Here is a 24,801-nt window from a genome sequence, read left to right on the forward strand (position 1 = left end):
GCCTTAAATCTGGACATCAAATAGACAGACATTACCTATACTATTGCTACTATGAATTCTAGGACATTCAAAAAAGAAAATTCAAAATCTACTTGAACTTTATTTGGATAAACAGGAAGAACAACCATAAAGATATAAAAAACATGCAACACTTCTTTTTTTTATTCCCAATAAAATCTTCTAAACCTTTATACAGGCATTTTCAGTAATTGAGCTGTGCTTGTACTGTATGTAGCAGGCAAAACACATTTCTTATGGGGTTCATATTCAGCTGTTGGTCATAACACATAGCACAATCGTAAAACAAAACATCACAAGCAAAATTAAATGATCTCTGATCAAAAGTCTGCATACCCTTAGTTCTTAATATGTGTATTACCCCCTTTAACATCAATTACAGCGTCCAGTCTTTTGTAATAATTGTCTATGAGGCCCTGAATTCTTGTAGGTGGTATAGCTGCCCATTAGTCTTGGCAAAATGCCTCCAGGTCATGCAAAGTCTTCGGTCATCTTGCATGAAGCGAATACTTGCGATCTCCCAAGAGTGGCTTGATGGTATTAAGGTCAGGAGACTATGATGGCCACTCCAGAACCTTCACCTTTTTCTGCTGTAACCGCGGGAGTGTCAGCTTGGCCTTGTGCCTAGGGTCACTGTTGTGGAACATCCAAGAGCATCGCATGCAAAGCTTTCATGCAGAAGAATGCAAATTGTCTGCCAGTATTTTCTGAAAAAATGCTGCACTTATCTTGCCATCAATTTTTACAAGATTGCCCGTGCCTTTAGAACTCACCCCCCCCCCCCCCAAAACATCAGTGAGTCACCACCATGCTTCACAGTGGGGATGGTATTCTTGTCGCTATGGGCCTTGTTGACCCCTGTCCAAACATAGCGCTTATGGCTGTGACCATAAAGCTTTATAATGGTATAGTCACTCTAGATTACAATGTGCCAGAAGCTCTGAGGTGTGTCAAGGTGTTGGGCATATTGTAATCAGGCGTTTTGTGGTATTGGTGCAGTAAAGGCTTCTTTCTGGCAACTCAACCATGCAGCTCATTTTTGTTCATGTATCTTCATATTGTGCTCCTTGAAACCACCACACTATCTTTTTCCAGCGCAGTCTGTTTTTCTTCTGAGATTACCTGTGGGGTTTTTTTGCATCCCAAATAATTCTTCTGTCAGTTGTGGCTACAATCTTTCTTGGTCTACCTGACCATGACTTGGTGTGAAAAGATCCCTGAATTTTCCACTTCCTAATAAGTGATTTAACAGTACTGACTGGTATATTCAAATCTTTGGATATCTTTTTATATCCTTTTCCATCTTTATAAAATTCCATTACCTTATTATGCAGGTCTTTTGCCAGTTTTTCTCTTCTCTCCATGGTTCAGTATTTAGGCTGCTTAGTGCATTCATGTGAGAGCTAACAACCTCATTAACAATACACAAGCACAAATGTGGGAAATTACTTTTAATTGGCATTTTATCCTGTGTGTGTCACCATGTGTGCCTGTACCAAGGTCAAACATTCCAAGGTACATAAAGTTTTGTTCAGAACCATTTGGGTGATTTCTGTTAACATTATAATTTAAAAAGGAACCAAACAACTATGTGATAATAAATGGCTTCATATGATCACTATCCTTACATAAAATAAAGTTTTTGGCATGATCAGTCATATTTTCAATATCAATGTCAAAAAAGGGCATGCAAACTCTTGAGCACAACTGTAAATACAGTATATGATAGGCTGTCCACATTCTGAATGAATGCAGAGTAGAAAAAAAATAGATATCTTAGTAAAAACTAAAACTGTTTTGCGTTTAGTGCCCTAACATGTGAGCAATGGGCCACGTGGCTCTAGTGAAGGGTCAATGTTCAGGTAGAAATAATAACTAGCCAGTCACCTTTGGAAGGTACCACATTATCAATGTGTCACCACTGATCACAATTAACCAGGCACCAGAGAGCAAACACTGTGATGTATTAATGTGGTATAGACAGACGCATTTGAAGTCCTTTCTGCAGTCTGAATTTGTAGTCAAATAGTTCGTATAGACAACCATCCACAGTAATATGCCACAATTAAAAAAATAGCATTAGATTAAATTACCTTCAACTGCCCAATACTCTTAAATCGGTACACTTCGTCTTCCCAGAGTTTCATATTTTTACCAAGTATTTTCTGACATTTCCTAATGATAAACAAACAAAACTTTATTAAAATAACACAATTATCTGGGATTTTAGTAACAGAGTTCAGAATACAAGAGTGAACAGTTATTCCTTTAAACAGTTGGGGGTGTATTTATAAAACTTTGCAGCACTATTTGTCATGTGAAACTGTATGTACATTTGTTCTGTGCGAATGGGGGCAAAAAAAATATTAATATTATGTTCTCTCCCTGTCAAATGTTCTTCATACAGTGAATTAGGAAAAATACTCCATTATGGCCACTAGATGGAGTTGATGATAATTTACTTTGACTGTCAGCTCCATCTACTGGTCATAATGCAGTATTTTCCAGATTCACTCTATTATGTACACGGAATACATTTTTCATGGTGCGAAAATAGCCTAATAGCATTCATTTTTGTCCCCATTCACACAGAACAAATGTACAAAAAGTTACACAGGGCGAATAGCTCTGTAATTTTTTTCATAAAGACACTGCATGGTTTAAAATTGATTGATTGCTATAAGCTGCAACTAAATTCTGACTGGCTGACAAACTACCACTTAGCATTTCTTTTTGTGCATGCATATCATTAAATGTACACTTCATCTACAACAGGAAAACGTTAGCCTAAATTGACTGATAAAACACAATCTACCTATAGATGGGCCTTAATGCAATTATGGGACTCCTGTTTTTACTTGTTAGTGCCCCATATGCTAAGACTTACGTAAACGTTCTTAAGAAAATACAAAGCAATGTTTTTCATGATTCTGGTACAACAATCTCTCTGATCCCACAGCAGCCACACTGGAGCATTAGAGGAAGGTTGGACAGCACAGAATCCTTTGAATAAATTTTAAAAATCTGATTAATCCAGCTGTAATATATATAATTCAGGATAAAGGCAGACTGAGTTGAATTTTGTTCATCTGAATCATTGCAAAGTTATCTTTGCAGAGTTTTCATTTAATTAACTTACAGTATTTTATATGTTACCTGGAAGAGTTGTTCAAATAAGTCTACATTTTTTAAACATGCACTTTTCTATATAAAAGTGCTGGAAACTGCATCAGAGATTTAAATGGTTATAAAAGCAAGCTATTTTTTTACTTCCACAGCCTCCTGTACCGCCCCATCCCCTCTTTCCCCCACCTCGTGCACTCCTGCCAACTATCTGGGTTCTGCTTGCCCATCTGGGCATGTGTCACATCACTTCCGAGTCACTGCTGTCATGTATTGCAAAACAGTTTGTATTGCAATACATTGGATTGAGCCCAGAGGAGACATGCAGGGTCTTTTAGAGAACTTGCCACCTAAAAATCATCACATAGGGGACTTTGTGTCCCTTATGTGATGGAAAAAAACAAACTTTTTTTAATTGCAAAAAAATAAAGTTACACCCAAGTATATAACATCTCCTCTCAAGAACTTTTGAGACCCCCCCCCACCCCCACATATACGAACATAAATGCACGTCAGGAAGCCTGCGCTTGAAAACATCCATTGCGATACACGTTACATATCGCCGTGCACGCCAGAGTGAGAGCAATCATTCTAGCACAAGACTTCCTCCGTAACATTAAACGCCTGACCTATAGTCATATTTTCAATATCAATGTCAAAAAAGGGCATGCAAACTCTTGAGCACAACTGTAAATACAGTATATGATAGGCTGTCCATATTCTGAATGAATGCAGAGTAGAAAAAAAATAGATATTTTAGTAAAAACTAAAACTGTTTTGCGTTTAGTGCCCTAACATGTGAGCAATGGGCCACGTGGCTCTAGTGAAGGGTCAATGTTCAGGTAGAAATAATAACTAGCCAGTCACCTTTGGAAGGTACCACATTATCAATGTGTCACCACTGATCACAATTAACCAGGCACCAGAGAGCAAACACTGTGATGTATTAATGTGGTATAGACAGACGCATTTGAAGTCCTTTCTGCAGTCTGAATTATCAACTATCTGGGTTCTGCTTGCCCATCTGGGCACATAACATCACTTCCGAGTCACTGCTGTCATGTATTGCAAAACAGTTTGTATTGCAATACATTGGATTGAGCCCAGAGGAGACATGCAGGGTCTTTTAGAGAACTTGCCACCTAAAAATCATCACATAGGGGACAGTATATAACATCTCCTCTCAAAAACTTTTGAGACCCCCCCCACCCCCACATATACGAACGTCAGGAAGCCTGCGCTTGAAAACATCGATTGCGATACACGTTACATATCGCCGTGCACGCCAGAGTGAGAGCAATCATTCTAGCACAAGACTTCCTCCGTAACATTAAACGCCTGACCTATAGGGGCTTTTGAAGCACCGCCTATAGAAAATATACTGAACTGAAGTTTGTCGCACACAAATTTAAGTTTGGCATATTGGTATCTATTTATTGCATTTGTTTGTCCTAAAATTCACCTTTGAGGTATTATCATGTGACATAAAAAGTTGGAACCATCACTATTTTATTCTCTGGGGTGTCTGCTTTCAGAAAATATTTAATGTTTTGGGGGTTCTGTGTAATCGTCAGGCCTAAAAGGATTTTTAAAACCGCTCCGGCAGTGAAAGGCTTAATAAAAGTCCTGAAAATCCATTCTCAAAGCTGGCTGTTCACACCGCTCTTATACAAGCTGAAGCCTGTGTGAAACAGGGCTTAGGTGGAAAATGTCCCACGACCTGTACGCCCCCCCCCCCAGTACTTACCTGTGCTCTCTCGATCCAGTGCAGTGGACTCAGATGTTGTTTGGATCATACATCTTGTTCAGTTTGACATGCCTGTGTTATTATGTCCATTGTGAGTATGATACCTATTTTTGTTTCTTTAATAAATTATTTAAACGATAATGCACTAGGTCGGTGCGCCCTTTTTCTGTTTCTCCATTTGTATCCAGTGTATTCGGACCACCCCGGTCTGCTGAGGGCAGCAAGCAGTGCATATTCCAGAACATTCCTATTGGGAGTCCTTTCCTAGCGCAGGAGTAAAGTGTTTGTTGTGTTGGAGTGGGTCACAATATCAGTGAACAGAGCATGTACAGTAAGTATAACATCTTTTTTCGTTCTAGGAAAAAAAAAAAAACAGCCTTTACAACCTCTTCAAGAATAAAAGCTGAGCTCCAGAGTCAAGCAGCTAAATATACAGTTGAAATATATACACTCACCGGCCACTTTATTAGGTACACCTGTTCAGTTTATTTCAGGTACTTGTATAGCGCCGTCAATTTACGCAGCGCTTTACATATATATATATTATACATGCACATCAGTCCCTAACCCTCAAGGGGCGTACACTCTAAGGTCCCTAACTCACAGTCACATACAAGGGCCAATTTTAGACAGGATCCAATTAACCTACCAGCATGTCTTTGGAGTGTGGGAGGAAACCGGAGTACCCAGAGGAAACCCACGCAGGCACAGGGAGAACATGCAAACTCCAGGCAGGAGGTGCCGTTGCTAGGATTCGAACCAACGGCCCTAGTACTGCCAGGTGGAAGTGCTAACCATTTAGCCACTGTGCTGCCCACAGTTGTATGATAACACAAATTGCTAATCAGCCAATCACATGGGAGTAACTCAACACATTTAGGCATCTAGATGTGGTGAAGGCGACTTGTTAAAGTTTAAACTGGGCATTAGAATGGGGAAGAAAGGGGATTTAAGTGACTTTGAACGTGACATAGTTAATGGTGCCAGACGGGCTGGTCTGAGTATTACAAAAACTGCTGATATACTGGGACTCTCACGCACAACCATCTCTAGGGTTTACAGAGAATGGTCTGAAAAAGAGAAAATATCCAGTGAGCGGCAGTTGTGTGGGCAAAAATGCCTTGTTGATGTCAGAGGTCAGAGGGGAATGGGGAGATTGGTTGCTGTGACATTCAGATGGTAGGATCAGAATTTGGCATAAACAACATGAAAGCATGGATCCATCCTGCCTTGTATCAACGGTGGTGCTGTAATGGTGTGGGAGATATTTTCTTGGCACTAGCAAGTGTACCTAATAAAATGGCTGGTGAGTGTATATGGGAATTGTTCTACCTGCCAAAATACTTCTGATTGTGCGCAGCCAATCTTATGATCCAGCCACCCGTGCCAGACAGCATAGTCAGATGCTTGACCTCCTGTGCGGCAGCAGCACAGCTCAGAACAGGATCCCTCTGTTTCATCTCCATCTCTCCTCCTGTCAAAACATGTGCATACAGCAGAACCCGATTGGCTCCAAGAATTTACCTTCTTTCTTCCAGTCTGAGTGCTGCTGTACAGAAACTTACAGAAGGCTGGTATCAACACAAATTCAGGATAAATATAATACATACATTTAAACATAATTTTAGTAATGATTTATTGAATGCACAATTATATTAATTGGTACCTATATACCGTATCTGTCTGGAGCTCAGTTTAAAATGCATTTGTTCCAAACTATTTAACTAGCATGGTATGGTTGTATCTGCTGATTAACACATTTGGAAAAAACATAGTATTTCTGGTACTGGTCTTGAAAAAAAAAAAAAGGCTCTTCCTACACATTGGGATAAATGTTCACTTTGAAGTGACCTTTACATGGAGCATCTCATTCTCTGCCCATAGAGTACAAGATCCTTAAACTGTGCTAATGATGGGATAGGTAGCTTCCTGCTGAGGACAGCATAGCCTGCAGTCAGGCAATTTACTTTTCTTAAGTGGACTGCACAGTCTAACAATTTAAACTTGACTTCAGAGTATCTGATTACATCTTTTATCAATAAGATAAAGTTATGTTTAAGGTATAACAGCGAGAAGGAAAGCTCGCTCAAGCTCATGTTTCCAAAATACTTAAAACTTGGTCATAATTTACCAATTTCTATTCCTGCAGACCATAGGAAAAATAACAGAAGACGTGGGATTTCCATCTGTAAAACAGAGAACTAATACTATCTTTTACAATACCCCTTGTGGCTACGTCAATTTGTGTCTGGACAGCCAGCAGACAGATATCAGAAATGTGTTGGGAGAAGCACCGCTCATTAGTACATCTTATACACTCTGAAGATGAGATTATTAAGTCTGAATGAGTATTATTGTTAGATGTCAGCAGTGCTGTCATGGCACAGAGGCTGCAAAGGCACCATTACCCAAAGATATACACAACTCACTTTCTCTTAATCTCAAAAAAAAAAAAAGAAAAGAAAGAAAACTGCCAGATACAATTGGTAAGAAGCTTCATAGCCTAAAAGGTCTAACATCACAGAATAATAGACCGCACAGTAATTTTTAACATTCGATAAAATATTCAGTTATTGTGCAGGTTACTATGGATTTTTACATGGTGCTAAATATATGTAGAACATTTTTTAAAATAAATTGCTAGAAGGTAAACTTTTATTGCAGAAGAGAAAGTATGTTGCCCCTGCCAGAAAAAAAACAAATCTGCATTTCCTGTTAGCTGCTTTCTTCTGATTATACACTGAGCTGTGTATGTGACGAGGGAGACTGCAGACATCACATTGTTGCACATTATGGAAGAAGCCCACCCATGATTATTGATAAAAACTAATAAATAATACAATTATTAGTCTTGTTGTACAAACAGAAGGGAATAGGACTCTGTGAAACTATTTAAAAAAATTCAAACTTTGGTTCCCTCATTGTTCTGTCATGTATTATGTCATTTTATTATCATTGTGTGTTTTATTATAAAGGACATTCACAGAGAGGTATTTCAAAGGATGTTAATTATATCACATATTGCATTTTAACCGCTTTAGGACCACCCGCACTGTACTGCGCACAAGCGGTTCCTACAGGCACCACGACGCACCTGTATTTCGCTGCCCATTTCCGGGTTTAGGGCACACGTTCAACCCTCGACTCCCACTGTGATTGTACACTGCGTGATTTTGTCAGCAGGTCCCCACCAATGATTCATGGCCGGGACCTGCTGATAGGCTGTATCCAATCACAGCCCAGAGACCTGTGTTGACAAACCCCTTCCCAGCCAGTGTCATTAGTACAGTGACCGTGTATAGTGTTATCACTGATCACTATATTAGTGTCACTGGTGATGTCAATGTCAGTCACTTCCCACCCAGTGTCAGTTAGTGTCAGATTAACAGCAGCACTATCACAGCCCCAATATAAGTTGCTGATCATCGCCAATACTAGTATATATTAAAAAAAAAATCCAGTATACACACCATAGTTTGTAGATGCTATCACTTTTATGTAACCCAAATAATATACACTTACTGGGATTTTTTTAGACGTGTAGCAGAATACATTTTGGACAAATCTTATTTTAAAAAAATTCTTTTTTAATGGATATGTTTTATAACAAAGTAAAAATATTGTTTTTTTTTCCCCCTCACAATTTTCAGTCTTTTTTTCGTTTATATAATAAAACCTCTAGTGATAATCAAATACCACCAAAATAAAGCTCTAGTTGTGTGAAAAAATTATATAAATTTAATTTGGGTACAGCTTTGTATGACATGCAATTACCAGTTAAAGAAGTGCACTACTAAATATAAAAAATGGTTTGGCCATTAAGGAGTAAAATCTTCAGGCGCTTAAGTGGTTAATTTTATTGCAACTGCATATTTCAAATATGGGAATTGTACCTTAGTGTTAAAAGAGTGCTGTGTATTGTAAGAGCAATGTATTGTGCCATGTATCAAGCATATAACCACTCCACCCATATGTATATGTCTGCTTTATATTATATACAGTCATGGCCAAAAATATTAGGCCAAAATGTATTCTGCTACATGTTTTTGGTAAAAAAAAAAATCCCAACAAGTATATATTGATTGCATTGTGTGAAAGTTATAGCGTCTACAAACTATGGTATAGATCGGGTGTCTGCAACCCGCGGCTCCAGAGCCGCATGCGGCTCTTTTTCACCTTGGCTGCGGCTCCGGAGCACACTGCCCACCAGGTGACAGGCAATAGGGCAGCAATGGGCAAACTACGGCCCGGCGGACCTTTTAATCCGGCCCACGGAGCTAGGCTCCCGCTAGGCTCCTCTCACAGTTCGCCCTGAAGACCGGTGTAGCATGAAAATCTGTCTCCTATGAGGATCTGTCCCCCTCGACGTATTTGCGCATGTGCCGGAGATCGCCAATCGGCTGCTAATGCCTGAAACTGGCACATGCGCAGATACGTCAAGGGGGACAGATCCTCATAGGAGACAGATTTTCATGCTACACCGGAACGGCGCGGGAACACGGCGAGAGGAACGCGCGGAGCAAAGGTAAGTGAATTGACACAGGGGAGACTTAATATGGGGGATGAATTACTATAGGGGGGATGAATTACTATATGGGGGATGAATTACTATAGGGGGGATGAATTACTATATGGGGGATGAATTACTATATGGGGGATGAATTACTATATGGGGGATGAATTACTATATGGGGGATGAATTACTATATGGGGGATGAATTACTATATGGGGGATGTATTTTCAGTTTTAAAAATGTGGCTCTCAAAATAAATTTCAATCGTGGTTTTGGCGAGATTTGGCTCAGTTGAAAAAAAAGGTTGCCCACCACTGGTATAGATAATGGAATTTACACAGCTTTTACTTTCTGAATGCCCATCACATTTCTTGAGGTGCTAAAAAACCAGGACAGTACAAACACCCCCAAATGACCCCTTTTCGGAAAGTAGACACCCTAAGCTATCTGCTGAGAGGCATATTGAGTCCATGGAAGAGTTATTTTTTTCCACAAGTTTTTGGAAAATGACAAAAATGTTTTTTTTTTTTTTACACAAAGTTGTCACTTAAATGATATATTGCTCACACAAGCCATGGGTATATGTAGAATTACACCCTAAAATACATTCTGCTACTTCTACTGAGTATGGGGATACCACATGTGTGAGAGTTTTTGGGAGCCTAGCCACATACAGGAGCCTAAAATCCAATGGCCACTTTGAAAGCCTGAAGGTACGTAACTTCCTCATTTCACTTACTCATTACCCATCACAGTTTCAGAGGCCCTGAAATGCCAGGATAGCACCAAACCCCCAAATGACCCCTTTTGGAGAGTATATACCCAAAGGGATTTAAAAAGAGGCATGGTGAGTATTTTGCAGATCTAATTTTTTCTCATAAGGTTTTGAAGTACAAAAAAAGAAAAGAAAAACTGTTTTTGTTTTCTCACTTCAATTTCCAAAAACTTGTGGCAACAAACAAGATCTGAAAAATACTCACCATGCTTCTTATCAAATTCCTTGGGGTGTCTACTTTCCAAAAATGGGTCATTTTGGGGGTTGGGGGGGGGGGCTGTTGGTGCTATCCGGGCATTTCAGGGCCTATAAAAATGTGATAGGTAGTCAGGAAGTGTAATGAGGAGATAAAGAACTTTTTGGTCTTTAGTTTGAGGTGTCCAGTTTCCAAAATTGGGTCTTTTTGGGGGTGGGGGCATTTTATGCCCAGCATTAGAGGTTTATGCCACACATCACTCACTCTTCTAACCACCTGAAGACCAAGTCTTTCTTACACTTTTTGCTCACATGAAAAAAATCTGTATTTTTTGCTAGGAAATTACTTTGAGCCCCCAAACATTATATATTTTATTAAAGCAGACACCCTAGTGAATAAAATGGTAGGTGCTGTAATTTTTATGTCACATAGTACTCGCACAGCAATTTTTCAATGCAAATTGTTTGAAAAAAATACACTTTTTTTTTTACTTTTAATGCACAAATTACAATATATTGGCCAATTATTAGGTAAAATATAAAAGATGATGGTATGCCGAGTCAATAGATACCAAACATGACATGCTTTAAAACTGCGCATGCCCCATGCAATGGCGACAAACTGCATACATTTTTACTATCCATAGGCAACGCATTTTTTTTTTTAACTGCGGATGAAAAATTTCATCCAACAGCACTGCACACACTTATGTATATTCTGAGAGCAAGACCCTGTTGCTGTCAGAATAAACAAGTCGGTGCTGCAGCTGAATGACATCCTTATTTCTCAAGCAGGCTTTTTTCCCCTTTCTAAGACGGGTATTTACAAGCCGTTTGGGGAAGCCCCAGTGATTAGGTTGTACAGTGCCACATGCGCCAATTCCAAGATTGTACAGATGTCTACATAGTGGCACGCTTGAATAAAAATTGTCCGCGTACAAGTGATACCCCATATGGAAAAAAGATGACACCAAGTCCCAAACTATCTGGCCACTGCTCCCCATGTAGACTGGGCATCCGGGGGGCTCCATGTGACTCTCTTTTCCCTCGTAAATCCAAAACTTATATGTATAGCCTGTTGTCAGACAGCCAGAAAAATTAATGAGGGACTCATCAACACAGATGTTTTGCTGGGGAGTATAGACATCTGCAAATTTTTGGTTAAGGTGATTTATGAGGGGCCGAATTTTATGGAGCCAGTCAAATTCAAAGTCACCCCAAGGACGACAGAGTGTGTTGTCATTGAAATGCATAAAACACAGTATACTCTCATATCTAAGCCTGGCCATGGCAGCAGAGAACATGAGCATATGATGAATCGGGTCTGTGGACCAATACAACCGCAACTCATTTTTTTTTTTTAGTAATGCCTGATTCTGCGAACACTGAGGTTTTGTGTGAAATGTATCAAGTGACAGTGACCTACTGACACTGCACTTGCTGGGGGAGAAGGGGGGGTTAGCTAAGGGGCTAAACGCAGGTGCTGGCAGGTGTCGGGGCTGATTTTGCTAACGCTGCGTTTTTGGGGACACTATACTAATGTGAACGTTGTGAAAGTGGCAGCAGGTACCTGAGGGAGGGGGGGACGAAGCCTTAAATCAGAGCTTCGCCTTTTTGGTGGAGCTCCGCTTTAAGATGTGTTTCAGAGTTTATACAACTTTTTCTCTCACTAACATGAAAATCTATGGGCCTAACCAATAGGTACTAAGATCCTGACCACAGCATCTTGGGAGGAAGAAGAGGTCACATGCTTCTCTAAACCTAAAAGTTTTCAGTATTTCCAAAGGCTCCAAGAGATGAACAGAGTAAATACAAATAGGCAAACTGACAGATTCTATTTAAGAATCATGTCAGCAATGGCAGCTCTTATATTACTATTCTCACAACATCACTTTAAGCATGAATAAATATGGGGAAAAATGTGAAAAATACAATATACTATATATTTGTTATTAAAAATAAAAGCAAACAACCGGATAGTGACCTGGTTATTTGTATGCCAGTATTAATAAGCCACGCAAATATCACTGGTAAACAATAAAGCAATAAAGTCACTGTTTCTGATATTGTGTAACATGGAGAAGTCTGTAATAGAAATACATACTGAATACACATTTAACATACCTGGCAGCATTATCATAATCTTCTTTTTCTACCAGATGTGTTATATAGGCTAAACCAATATCCTAAAAGAATAAAAAAAAACATAGATGAATGGAAACACAATCTTAAAATTACAAGTCAACCAAAACTGTAATATTATTTTTGAATGGTGTTTTAATTTAAGAGATGGAATTCCAGGTATTCCTATTATTTAACAAGACTAATGGTAAAGCACTGGTGTTTTCAGCTACCTTTACTGTACCTTCATGCTCTTCGTGCAGCAGAATTATAAAGTCACAATCTTTATACCATATTATCCTTCATGTAAATAAATATATAATCCAACATACTGGGGTTTCACCAAATGAGTCTTCAAAGTATACAAGAAGCTAGTATTCAGGCAATCAACATGTAAGAAAAATGAAGCTTTGGGCTATTTGAAAATTAGATGTATGAATCTGTATCGTCTATACAGTTTTATGCAGAACTAAGCAACCGATGGCATGCAAAGCAGATAAAGGTCTTAAATGCTTTAGTGTTCCATCTTCTTTTTTAAATACACCTTCCTGAGAAAACATGGAAGCTGCCTTTGCTGACCTAATATTCTGAAAATGCTAATTGCCTGGCGGTCATGCTGACACTTGTGATTCTACAGTATACTTTGAGACAAGGATATTTGCCTCTTTACTAATATGCATACCTGTTCTAGGTAGGTGGCTAGTTCAAAAACCGCACATAAATCAATAGCACATGTATCAATTTATTATTCAAATCAATATTTTAAGTAAAAAAGTACCCAATTCATACCATAAATAAAACATTCTACTCCTACGTTCTATCAGGTCTAAGCAAATATTAGCATTGTGGGGGTTTTACATCATCAAAGTATGCAGAAAGTCTTCTGCTTGGAATAAGACAGATCCTGTCTGGTAGACCAGCAATGAGGTAGGAAAGTCAGCAAGCCACAAGCACGGCACAACAGTAGTAAGCATGAAGAAGAGACTGAATCTGTAAAGAACAAATATTTAAGCCCCCATACACAATTACAAAAGGATAAGGAAATAATGGAAAGATGAATTACAAGAGCTGGACACAACAAGGTGAACACCAGTACTACAGGACTTCATTTTATTTGTGTAGGTTACACTTAAAGCAGAGCTAAATCCCTTCCAGTGATGCAAGAGTTACATCCCTCGTCGGATGCTGTCATCTCTTCCCTGGGTGCCAGGGTTTTGGCTATTTGATTGACCGGCAAGGGATGAGGTCATCCCACGCATGCACACTGGAGTCAGACATTCAGGTACAGCCAAACTATGCCAAGAATGCATTTTGAGCTGTGAATGTTCAGCTCAGTGTATAATCGGTAGACAACTGCAAGCAGCCAGGTATGTTTGTAATATTGCGGAAGAGACATAGCATGTATCTTCCACAATAAAAAGATGGCTGCCTGCATCCACGTTTATGTCCACTTTAAAAAAATGTGATTATCCTTTGCTTCATCCTGTCTTTGCCTCTGCTCATCTTCTAGACTCAGCTTATTCAGTTAAGTTTTGAAAATGAAAGATTAAAGTTGACTGCTTGCCATGCACATTTGCTCCAGTTTTAATAAATTACCCTCATTGTGTTCAGCAGTGGTTGGTACAAGTGGCCAGTTAAAGCCTGAGCACCTGTAACCATGAAAGCCAAATTGTTTGAGGTTTCAAGAGAAAGTCTTCATGGTTATGAAGGCATACACAAAGAGTGGCACGACTTTACTGGTGAAGTAGAATAATGGTCCAAAAACAAAATTGATTGACAGGGACCATTCAAGGATTTTGGACACATTGCTATATCAACAGAGAAATCACACAGTGAAACACACACACACTGATCTCAGCTGCATAAAAGCTAAGGTTGGAGAGTGAGTGTGTGTGTGTGTGTGTGTGTGTGTGTGTGTGTGTGTGTGTGTGTGTGTGTGTGTCGTCATCAGGAGGCAGAGGAATAGAAGACACAAGTCTTGGCCATTGGAGGGCAGCCTGTCCTACCAGCCAGAAAACTGACCACACTGATATGGATGTGCTCTCATACCTAGTGAGGTCAGTTTGAAATAGGAAACCATGGGAACTGGCAGGATCACCTGGTATTTCAAAGAAAGAAAGAAATACAAAGAGCAGAGGATACTTTTTTAATGCAAGTACATGGTACAACAAACACATAACAGAAATACACTATAATGCCAACTGTATTGGGACAAGCCTCCAAATCATTGGATTTAGGTGTTCCAATCACCTCCATGGCCACAGGTGTATAAAATCAAGCTCCTAGGCATGCAGACTGCTTCTACAAACATTTGTGAAAGAATTGGTCGCTCTCAGGAGCTCAGTGAATTCAAGCATGGCACTGTGATAGGTTGCCACCTGTGCAATTAGTCCATCCGTGAAATTTTCTTGCTACTAAATATTCTACAGTCAACTGTTAGTGGTATTATAACAAAGTGGAAACAACTGGGAACAGCAGCAACTCAGACCGCTTAAAATGGCAGAGCGGGGTCAGTACATGCTGAAGCGCAGTGAGCAGAAATCGCCAACTGTCTGTAGAGTCAATAGCTAAAGACTCCAAACTTTGTGTGGCCTTCAGATTAGCACAACAGTGCAAAGAGAGCTTCAAGGAATGGGTTTCCATGGCCGAGCAGGTGCATCCAAGCCTTACATCACCAAGTGCAATGCAAAGCGACGGATGCAGTGGTGTAAAGCACGCCACCACTGGACTCTAGAGCAGTATAGACGTGTTCTCTGGAGTGACTAATCACGCTTCTCTGTCTGGCAATCTGATGGACGTGTCTGGGTTTGGCGGTTGCCAGGAGAACAGAACTTGCCTGACTGCATTATGCCAAGTGTAACGTTTGGTGGATGGGGTATTTTGTTGTGGGGATGTTTTTCAGGGGTTGGGCTTGGCCCCTTAGTTTCAGTGAAGGAAGCTCTTAAGACATCAGCATACGAAGACATTTTGGAAAATTTCATGCTCCCAACTTTGTGAGAACAGTTTAAGGATGGCCCCTTCCTGTTCCTACATGACTGCACACCAGTGCACAAAGCAAGGTCTATAAAAGACATGGGTGAGCGAGTTTGGGGTGGAGGAACTTGACTGGCCTGCACAGAGTTCTGACCTCAACTCGATAGAACACTTTTGGGATGAATTAGAGAGGAGACTGAGAGCCAGGCATTCTTGTCCGACATCAGTGTCTGACCTCATAAATGCTCTTCTGGAAGAATGGTCAAACCTTCCCATAGACACACTCCTAAACCTTGTGGACAGCCTTCCCAGAAGAGTTGAAGCTGTTATAGCTGCAAAGGGTGGGCCAACTCAATATTGAACACTACGGGCTGGGATGCCATTAAAGTGTATGTGTGTTTAAAGGCAGGCGTCCCAATACTTTTGGCAATATAGTGTATGAAATGTTGTAACAAACACTTTAAATTTTGGTTTTCGGCCACTACTCTTTGTGAATGTAGGCACAACGATAGGGACCCTAGTACGCAGCCCAGAGAAAAAAAAAAAAAAGATATTCACAACTTTTTCTATATTAAAATAAAATTAAGTCCTACAATACTGATGTTCACATTATCATATCCACCCCCTGTACATTATGCTGATCAATTTTGCATAAAAACTTTAAAAAAAGACTATAGCTTCCCTTCAAATTCTGCTGTAGATTCCACTATATGATTGCCTAGGACTGCAGCATTATGGTATTGCTGATGACAATTATAAATGCAGCCCACACTAGTGATAATTAAACAGCAGTGGACAAGGTCTTTCAAAATATCCAATTAATAACCAAACTTACCAAAACCTCATGTCGCTTAATATTTTTCTGACTGATTTCTGCAGCCATAAGTGCTTCCTGAAAAGCAGAAATGGTATACAGGTAAATAGCAGAACACAACATTAATATAAAATAAAAATGTGAGGCATGCTACACTACATTCATGTCCTAGCAGATTCATGTCAACTTTCAGTACCAATAAGTGCACGTGCAGTCAGATTTTGGACTTAAATTATGTAAGACACTCAAAATCTCCAGATCATGCACCTCTAGTAATGTTGTGTACCTTATCCAGTGCAGAAAATGTAGCAAAGGATCTTATGTTGGCGAAACAGGACAGAAGTTGCAAACAAGGATCAATTGCCACAGACATACCATCAAGGAACATAAAGAAGATGACTTTTGCACACCTGTGGGACACCATTTCGCACAACCAGACCACACTATGGAAGACCTCAATATTTTAGTTCTTAAAGGGAATTTCAAAACTATTCAGGAAAGGAAAACTTTTGAACTAAGAATGATAATTCTATTTGATACAAAAGATAACAGCCTTAATTTGGACATGGGATTCCTCACTCATTATCAAACAGTTTTATGACCCCCTCTGTGAGTGTTGTGTTGTCCCCCCCCCCCCCAGTCTTTGCTTTTGCTGTGTCTTATCTCTACTTTAATCCTAGTCTTATAACCATTCCTGTGTACATTTGTTTGTGTGTGTTTCTGTTTTTTTTTTTCTCCCCCTTCCACGGCCTTAATTTGGACATGGGATTCCTCACTTATTATCTAACATATTTATGACTCCCTCTGTGAGTGCTGTTCCCCCCCAGTCTTTGCTTTTGCTTTGCTGTTCTTATCTCTAGGCTAACCTTATGCTTGTGTTTCTTTCTGCCTTTTTTCTCAATCCCCACATATTTTCTAACATTCTGCTAAAACTTTGTAACAGTACTGCCTGGACCTTGAAGAAGGGGACATACCCCGAAAGCTTGTCCTCAAAATTGTATGTTAGTGCAAATAAAAAAAGTATCACGTCAGTACTCAATTGTTTCTGTACATATTCTCAATAAGCAGTAAAATAAAAGAGCTTTAAAACAAGCCATCTCGTTTGTCTTTAGATACTTTTATTTTAAAGTAATTAATTCTCAAACACGCTCAAACATCACAACTCTGGAGTCTAGTTTCAGTCAGTTTCTAACAGCTTAAAAATACCTGCTGTGTGTTTACATTAGATGGCTGGTAGGTTGACAAGATCTACTCTGAGTGAATAATAAAAACTGATTCAATAGCTGTGTTCTGAACTTTAAAATGTATTTTCTTCACAACTCCTATAGATACACTGATGAATTAGGTTTTTTTTTTCCGGGTTAGGGTTTTTCTACCTGTCAACCACTCACAGTAAATATACAACGAGCGAGCGGCAGGTGCAGGTACAATCACGTTTCTGTACACCGGCGTGTTCTTCCAGGTTCAGCAGTGCACATACACGCGCCCCCTGCCGAAACATGTTCCAATTGGACACAGCATGTGTTTAGCAGCTGATTTCAGCCAATGATTTTGGCTGAAGTCAGCTGATTGTGTTCAATCACAAAAACACATAACTGTGTACAGGATACAGTGATGTGACGATTTATTTTCCCTGCAAAGCAGGGAGAAAAAACAGCCGACAGTAACGCTGTCGTGTGACGCGTTTCGGGGACAAATCCCTTTCCTCAGAGCTGATGACCAACCTCTGATGCTGATGTATGATGAATGGAGAGTAAGAGCCTTGCTGTTGATGCCATCCCCAAAACGCGTCAGCATTTGACCGCACTGACAGTGAGAACACCTTGCCTGCCATTGTGGCCATTGTCATTTTTCTATGCTTTTTAGATACATGCTTCGTCTGTGAGTATGTTTTTATTATTTTTTACTCTTTACAATAAACCTTGGATAATGCACTAGGTGTGTGCGCCACCTGTTTTCTCTCTATCCAGTGGCTGATTTTCTCGTCTGAGGAGGGCTGCACCCCTGGAGCATTTCCTTTGGTTGTCGCTGTCCTGGTACCCTTGGCTTCCCTTTTGGCTGTGCATATCCTGAGGCGCTGGAGAGTACATACGATATTGACTTCTATGGGAACCATTTCTAAACCACGTGTGTGAACAGGATAATCTTGAGAGCTAATCCTGTCCTGAACCAGATGTAAACCTGACATGAATCGGTGAACTACTGTATCAATTAGCTGTAAAACCTGAGCTTCAATCTGCATTGCACGTGTGAATCAGCCCTTACTGCTTGTTCAGAATATGTAGTGTGCATGATCTTGGTAGAGGATCACTTTAAATACAGTGCTGTAAAAAGTATTTACCCCCTTGCTAATATTTTTTTTTTTTTATATTTGTCACACTTAAATGATTTAGATCATCAAACAAATTTTAACATTACACAAAGATAACCCGCGTAAATACAAAATGCAGTTTTAAAATGATGATTTAATTTATTAAGGGGAAAAAGCCGTTCAAACCTGCCCGGCCCTACTGTATGTGAAAATGTATTTCCTCTTAACACCCTGCTGCATAACCCAAGTGCGCTGCAACTTGAGGTCATGAACTGATGGCTGAACATTCTCCTCCAGGATTTTCTGGTAGAGTGCAGCATTCATGGTCCCATCAAATATGGCAACTCGTACAGGTCCTGAAGCTGCAAAGCAGTCCCAGACCCTCACACTACCATTACCATGTTTGACTGTTGAAATGATGTTCTTTTTAGGAAATGCTATGTTAGTTTTATGCCAGATGTAACGGCGTAAAACTAACAAATGTTCAACTTTTGTATCATCAGACCGCAGAATATTTGCCCAAAAGTCTTCGGGATAATCAAGATGTTTTTTGGTAAATGTGAGATGAACCTTTGTGTTCTTTTTGGTCAGCAGTGACTTTTGCCTTGGAACTCTCCCATGGATGCCATTTTTGCCCAGTCTATTTCTTATTGTTGAATCATGAACAATGAACTTAACAGAGACAAGTGAGTCCTGCAGTTCTTTAAATGTTGTTCTGGGTTCTTTTATGACCTCCTGGGTGAGTCATCGTTGTGCTCCTAGAGTAATTGTCGTAGGCCAAACACTATTGGGAAGGTTCACCACTGTTCCAAGTTTTCTCCATTTGAAGATAATGGCTCTCACAGTGATATTTTGGAGTCCCAAAGCCTTCAAAATGGCTTTGCAACCCTTTCCAGACTGATACATGTCAATTACATTGTTTCTAATCTGTCCTTGAATTTCTTTAGATTGCAGCATGATGTGTTGCTTTTTGAGATCTTTTAGTGTGCTTCACTCTGTCAGACAGCCTCTTTTGAAGGGATTCCTTGATTCAACACGTCTGGCAGTAATCAGGCCTTGGTGTGGCAAGTGAAATTCAACTTTGAAACCCCCCCCATGCTAAATCACGAATGAACTGTGATTAACCACATTTTTTGGAAAGCAGAATTAAATTTCACTTGTCACACCCAGGCTTGATTACTGCCAGACTTGCTATACTTCCAAGATATGAAAAGAAAGTAAACTAACTCATATTTTTTTCTCCCCAGCAACTAGTCAATATGGTCATTTTGGTCTCTTTCTTCTGCCACAACATCATCTCTTGGGCTGATTATGTAAAACAGGGATTCACTCTTTGGAAGGTTCACCACTGTTCCAAGTTTTCTCCATTTGTGGATAATGGCTCTCACAGTTGTATTCTGGAGTCCCAAATCCTTTCGAAATGGATTTGCAACCCTTTCCAAACTGATACATATCAATTATGTTGTTTCTAATCTGTTTTAAAATTTATTTAGATAGCAGCATGATTTGTTGCTTTTTGAGATTTTTTAATGTGCTTCACTTTGTCAGACAGATTCTTTTGAAGTGATTCCTTGATTCAACAGGCCTGGGTGTGGCAAATGAAATTCAACTTTCCTCCCCCCCACCCTTGCTAAATCACGAGAGAACTGTGATTAACCATGTTTTTTGGAAGGCGGAGTTAAATTTCACTTGTCACACCCAGGCTTGATTACTGCCAGACTTGCTATACTTCCCAGATATGAAAAGAAAGTAAAATACCTCATATTTTTTCCTCCCCAGCAACCAGTCAATATGGTCATCTTGGTCTCTTTCTTTTGCCACAACAACATCTCTTGGGCTGATTATATAAAACAGGGATTCACCTTCAGCATATTCTGAAAAAAATTATACCAAAAAACAGGTTTTAGAAGTTTGGGAGACTAAATGTCAACAGAAGGTTTCAAAGGCTGAAGCACAATGTACAAACTATGTAGAACTTAGCTTTTAACTTTTTACCTAAACGATAATCTCTGCACTCATTTTCTTGAAATCCCCTGACCGTTATGGCATCTGAGGACACTTCTTCACAACAATCTGCTTGTGGCTGAATTATATCAAGGCGTGGTCTGGCACAAAACTGCTTATTCTGGAAAAAAAAAAGAATTATAAGATCAATTAAATTGATATCAATTACTTGTTTTCCCCTAAAATAAAAAGAGGTTATATTAACCTGCTCTGTGCAATGATATTGCACAGAGTGGTCTGTTACATCCTCTCCTGAAGTTCCCCGTCGGTGCTGTCTGCTCCTTCTTCTTCTGAATGCCCCCTCAACAAGCCGCTTATGGCCACGGTCTTCAGTGTCTCCTGTGAGACCATGAAGGGAGGAAAGTGGTGCTTCAGGCGGCATGACACCGTAGTGGTGAGAGGTAAGTGTTTAGGGTTGTAGGGAGGGAAATATTTAGTGGGAAGTTGTTTTAGCTTAACGCAGAGAATGCATTAAGGTGAAAAATATTTAGAGTTTAGAAACACTTTAAGTTTATGTTCACGTCAAGCTTACCAAATACAGTATATACAGAACTGAAAAAATATTTGTGCATGATATTGCTAAAACAGGAAAGATTACAAAGTATATCATATTTAAATGTCTGTCTGTGACACCTACACTACACTTCTGACTGAAGTCCTTATCTCGCTGGCATCTTATCCCCGGGTGCAGGTCTTCAGGCATCTTAATGGGCCGGTGTGGTATGACATTGACATAAGTCCTTCGCAAGCACAAGAATCTGATGTAAGCTGAGCTACACAAATGCAGCTCAGTTTATATTGTGCAGAAGGCTGCGAGTAGGTGGATAAGTGTACTTTATTGCAAAAGAGACATTACATGTCTCTTCTGTGATAAATAGCCTGCCTGCTTGCAATTTTTTGTAAAATGCCTTCAGTTCCACTTTAAAAAAAAAGTCACCTAAAACAAAGTTTTAAAGATGAAGATTCATCAAGGTATGTAACCATTATATACAGTCATGGCCGAAATTGTTGGCACCCTTGATATTTCTCCAGGAAATCATGTATTTCTCACGAAACGTATTGCATTAACACATGTTTTGCTATACACATGTTTATTCCCTTTGTGTGTATTGGGACAAAACAAAAAAAGGGAGGAAAGAAAGCAAATTCGACATAATGTCACACAAACCTCCAAAAATGGGCTGGACAAAAGTATTGGCACCCTTTCACAACTGCGGATAAATAAGAATGTTACAAGCATGTGATGCTCCTGTAAACTCACCTGGGGCAAGTAACAGGTGTGGGCAATATAGAAATCACACCTGAAAGCAGATAAAAAGGAGAGACGTTCACTTAACCTTTGCATTGTGTGTCTGTCTGTGCCACACTAAGCATGGACAACAGAAAGAGGAGACGAGAACTGTCTGAGGACCTGAGAACCAAAATTGTGGCAAAATATCAACAATCTCAAGGTTACAAGTCCATCTCCAGAGAACTAGATTTGCCTTTGTCCACAGTGCGCAACATTATCAAGAAGTTTGCAACCCATGGCACTGTAGCTAATCTCCCTGGTCGTGGACGGATGAGGAAAATTGATGAAAGATTGCAACGCAGAATAGTCCGGATGGTGGATAAGCAGCCCCAAACATGTTCCAAAGACATTCAAGCTGTCCTGCAGGCTCAGGGAGCATCAGTGTCAGCGCGAACTATCCGTCGACATTTAAATGAAATGAAACGCTATGGCAGGAGACCCAGGAGGACCCCACTGCTGACACAGAGACATAAAAAAGCAAGACTACAGTTTGCCAAAATGTACTTGAGTAAGCCAAAAGCCTTCTGGGAAAACGTCTTGTGGACAGATGAGACCAAGATAGAGCTTTTCGGTAAAGCACATCATTCTACTGTTTACCGAAAACGGAATGAGGCCTACAAAGAACAAAACACAGTACCTACGGTAAAATATGGTGGAGGTTCAATGATGTTTTGGGGTTGTTTTGCTGCCTCTGGCACTGGGTGCCTTGACTGTGTGCAAGGCATCATGAAATCTGAGGATTACCAAAGGATTTTGGGTCGCACTGTAGGGCCCAGTGTCAGAAAGCTGGGTTTGCGTCCAAGATCCTGGGTCTTCCAGCAGGACAATGACCCCAAACATACGTCAAAAAGCACTCAGAAATGGATGGCAAAGAAGCGCTGGAGAGTTCTGAAGTGGCCAGCAATGAGCCCAGATCTAAATCCCATTGAACACCTGTGGAGAGATCTTAAAATTGCTGTTGGGAAAAGGTGTCCTTCCAATAAGAGAGACCTGGAGCTGTTTGCAAAGGAAGAGTGGTCCAAAATTCCGGGTGAGAGGTGTCAGAAGCTTATTGATGGTTATAGGAAGCGACTGATTTCAGTTATGTTTTCCAAAGGGTGTGCAACCAAATATTAAGTTAAGGGTGCCAATACTTTTGTCCAGCCCATTTTTGGGGTTTTGTGTGACATTATGTCATATTTGCTTTTCTGCCTCTGTTTTATATTTGTTCCAATACATACAAAGGGAATAAACATGTGTATAGCAAAACATGTGTTAATGCAATACCTTTTTTGTGTGAAATACTTGATTTTCAGGAAAAATATCAAGGGTGCCAACAATTTCGGCCATGACTGTATTTATTGCTATCTATAAAGATAACATTGTGAAGTTTCTGCAATGAAGTTCCATTACTCCTCATGCTGCCTACTTCTGGTGATTTGCAGAGAAACAGAATCCCAGAGGCAGAGGTAGCAAAGAAGCTATATGCAAAGGGTTGCCCACATAATCTTTCTGTAGATAAGCAGACCTTCAAACGTTCAAACCTATCTTTTCATTCTGACTGTAAGTGTACGATTATAGTTACCTCTTTATCTGAAGTCTCCTTTACAAAGAAGAGCATCACAAACTGATCACAGAGAGGCGCTATTCCACTGATGAAATATTCTGTATCAAACTGTGACACTAAAGAGAAAAAACAAACAAACAATTATTGTGTATATCTAGACAGCATCTAAATTACTCCAGGCAAATGTAAAGAACGAATTCTAGCTTTTACATCTACTATTACTGTTTAATAAGTGTTACATATAATATGTATAAAGTGATTTTAAACCTCTGACATGAAATGTGAACAAAGCATATCCCTAGTGTGTACTTGTCTCAATTGGGAGCATTAAATGTTATTTCTGTCTACTGCCTCATTCCTCAGCTATCAGCATGAGACACTTCTGACAATTATTCCTGACACAAAGAGCAAAAAAAAAAAAGGGACAGAGAAGGGAACTCCAGCGCACAGCATGTGATTGACAGCCTCATCTCTGTTCCTCTGTGCTGTGTGAAGGGTGTGTCTCCTCCCTCCAATCAGCTCTCACTGAGATCTGCAGAGTGTAACTTGGGCTCTTAGACCCGTGCCTCCTGAAAGCTCAGACAAGCTGTATAAATTCTGCACTTTGAACGGATGTTGAAAAGAGATGGCCGCAAATGAACAATTGCAAATTATGTAGGAGGATTAGTTTTATCCCTATGTATCACTTCACTGAGTATATGTAAGGGTTTACAACCACTTTAACTCTGTTACAAGAAATTGAAATAATTCAGTGCACATAAGGTCAAATTTCAAATCATGGGGTAGTTTACATGAGAACTCACAGTGGCAAATTTTGCTGCTATACTCACCTTTAATCCAGACGCTGTCCTCTGCTGTACTTCTCTTCTATCACTATATGTCTTCAGTCTTCTAACAGCCAGTATCGTTCAACCCACTTCCTCTGAGCCCACGCTGCCATGGACCCACCCCCATCTTTCTGTCCATCTTTGTCAATCTGTTTTCTTCTCCTAGTAACAAACTAGTTGACAAAACATGGACTAAATGGCTTCTTGTGCGGCTACATCCTCTAGCACTGTGAGTTCTGATGTAAAGGGACTGCAAAAAGCTGATACCAAGTCAAATTCAGGTATTTTCACAGCTTGTGTAAAAAAAAAAAAAAACACATTTACTGATGTACTGTATAAATTATAGAGCTGCATTAATCTGCGTCTTTAATATATGCCCAGACTTCAGCTGCAATGGATGAGAAGGCAAAGTGCTTGAATGACTGATTAAGCTGGGTATACACTCAGTAGATTTTCATTCAATATAATTCATTTAACCACTTAACATCCGCCCACCCACAATGTACTGCTGACGGGTGGCTGCTGTAGGCAAAGTGACATAC

General features: G+C 39.9%; 1 protein-coding gene across 1 annotated transcript in view; it reads right to left on the reverse strand.

Annotated features, from left to right (window-relative positions):
• Window positions 1-24,801, reverse strand: part of VPS41 (VPS41 subunit of HOPS complex) — a 371,510-nt gene that overhangs the window by 103,660 nt on the left and 243,049 nt on the right. The window contains exons 11-16 of the mRNA XM_089687103.1: window positions 23,451-23,548; window positions 20,587-20,716; window positions 20,350-20,465; window positions 16,302-16,358; window positions 12,497-12,558; window positions 2,112-2,193 (exon numbers count right to left, since the gene is read on the reverse strand). Coding sequence (XP_089543229.1) covers window positions 2,112-2,193; window positions 12,497-12,558; window positions 16,302-16,358; window positions 20,350-20,465; window positions 20,587-20,716; window positions 23,451-23,548 — 545 coding nt within the window. The remainder of the gene's footprint in view (window positions 1-2,111; window positions 2,194-12,496; window positions 12,559-16,301; window positions 16,359-20,349; window positions 20,466-20,586; window positions 20,717-23,450; window positions 23,549-24,801) is intronic.

This window comes from Staurois parvus, unplaced genomic scaffold, assembly GCF_062004578.1.
Source record: "Staurois parvus isolate SC_StPar_1 unplaced genomic scaffold, SC_StPar_1.0 ptg000020l, whole genome shotgun sequence".
NCBI classification, from domain to species: Eukaryota; Metazoa; Chordata; class Amphibia; order Anura; family Ranidae; genus Staurois; species Staurois parvus.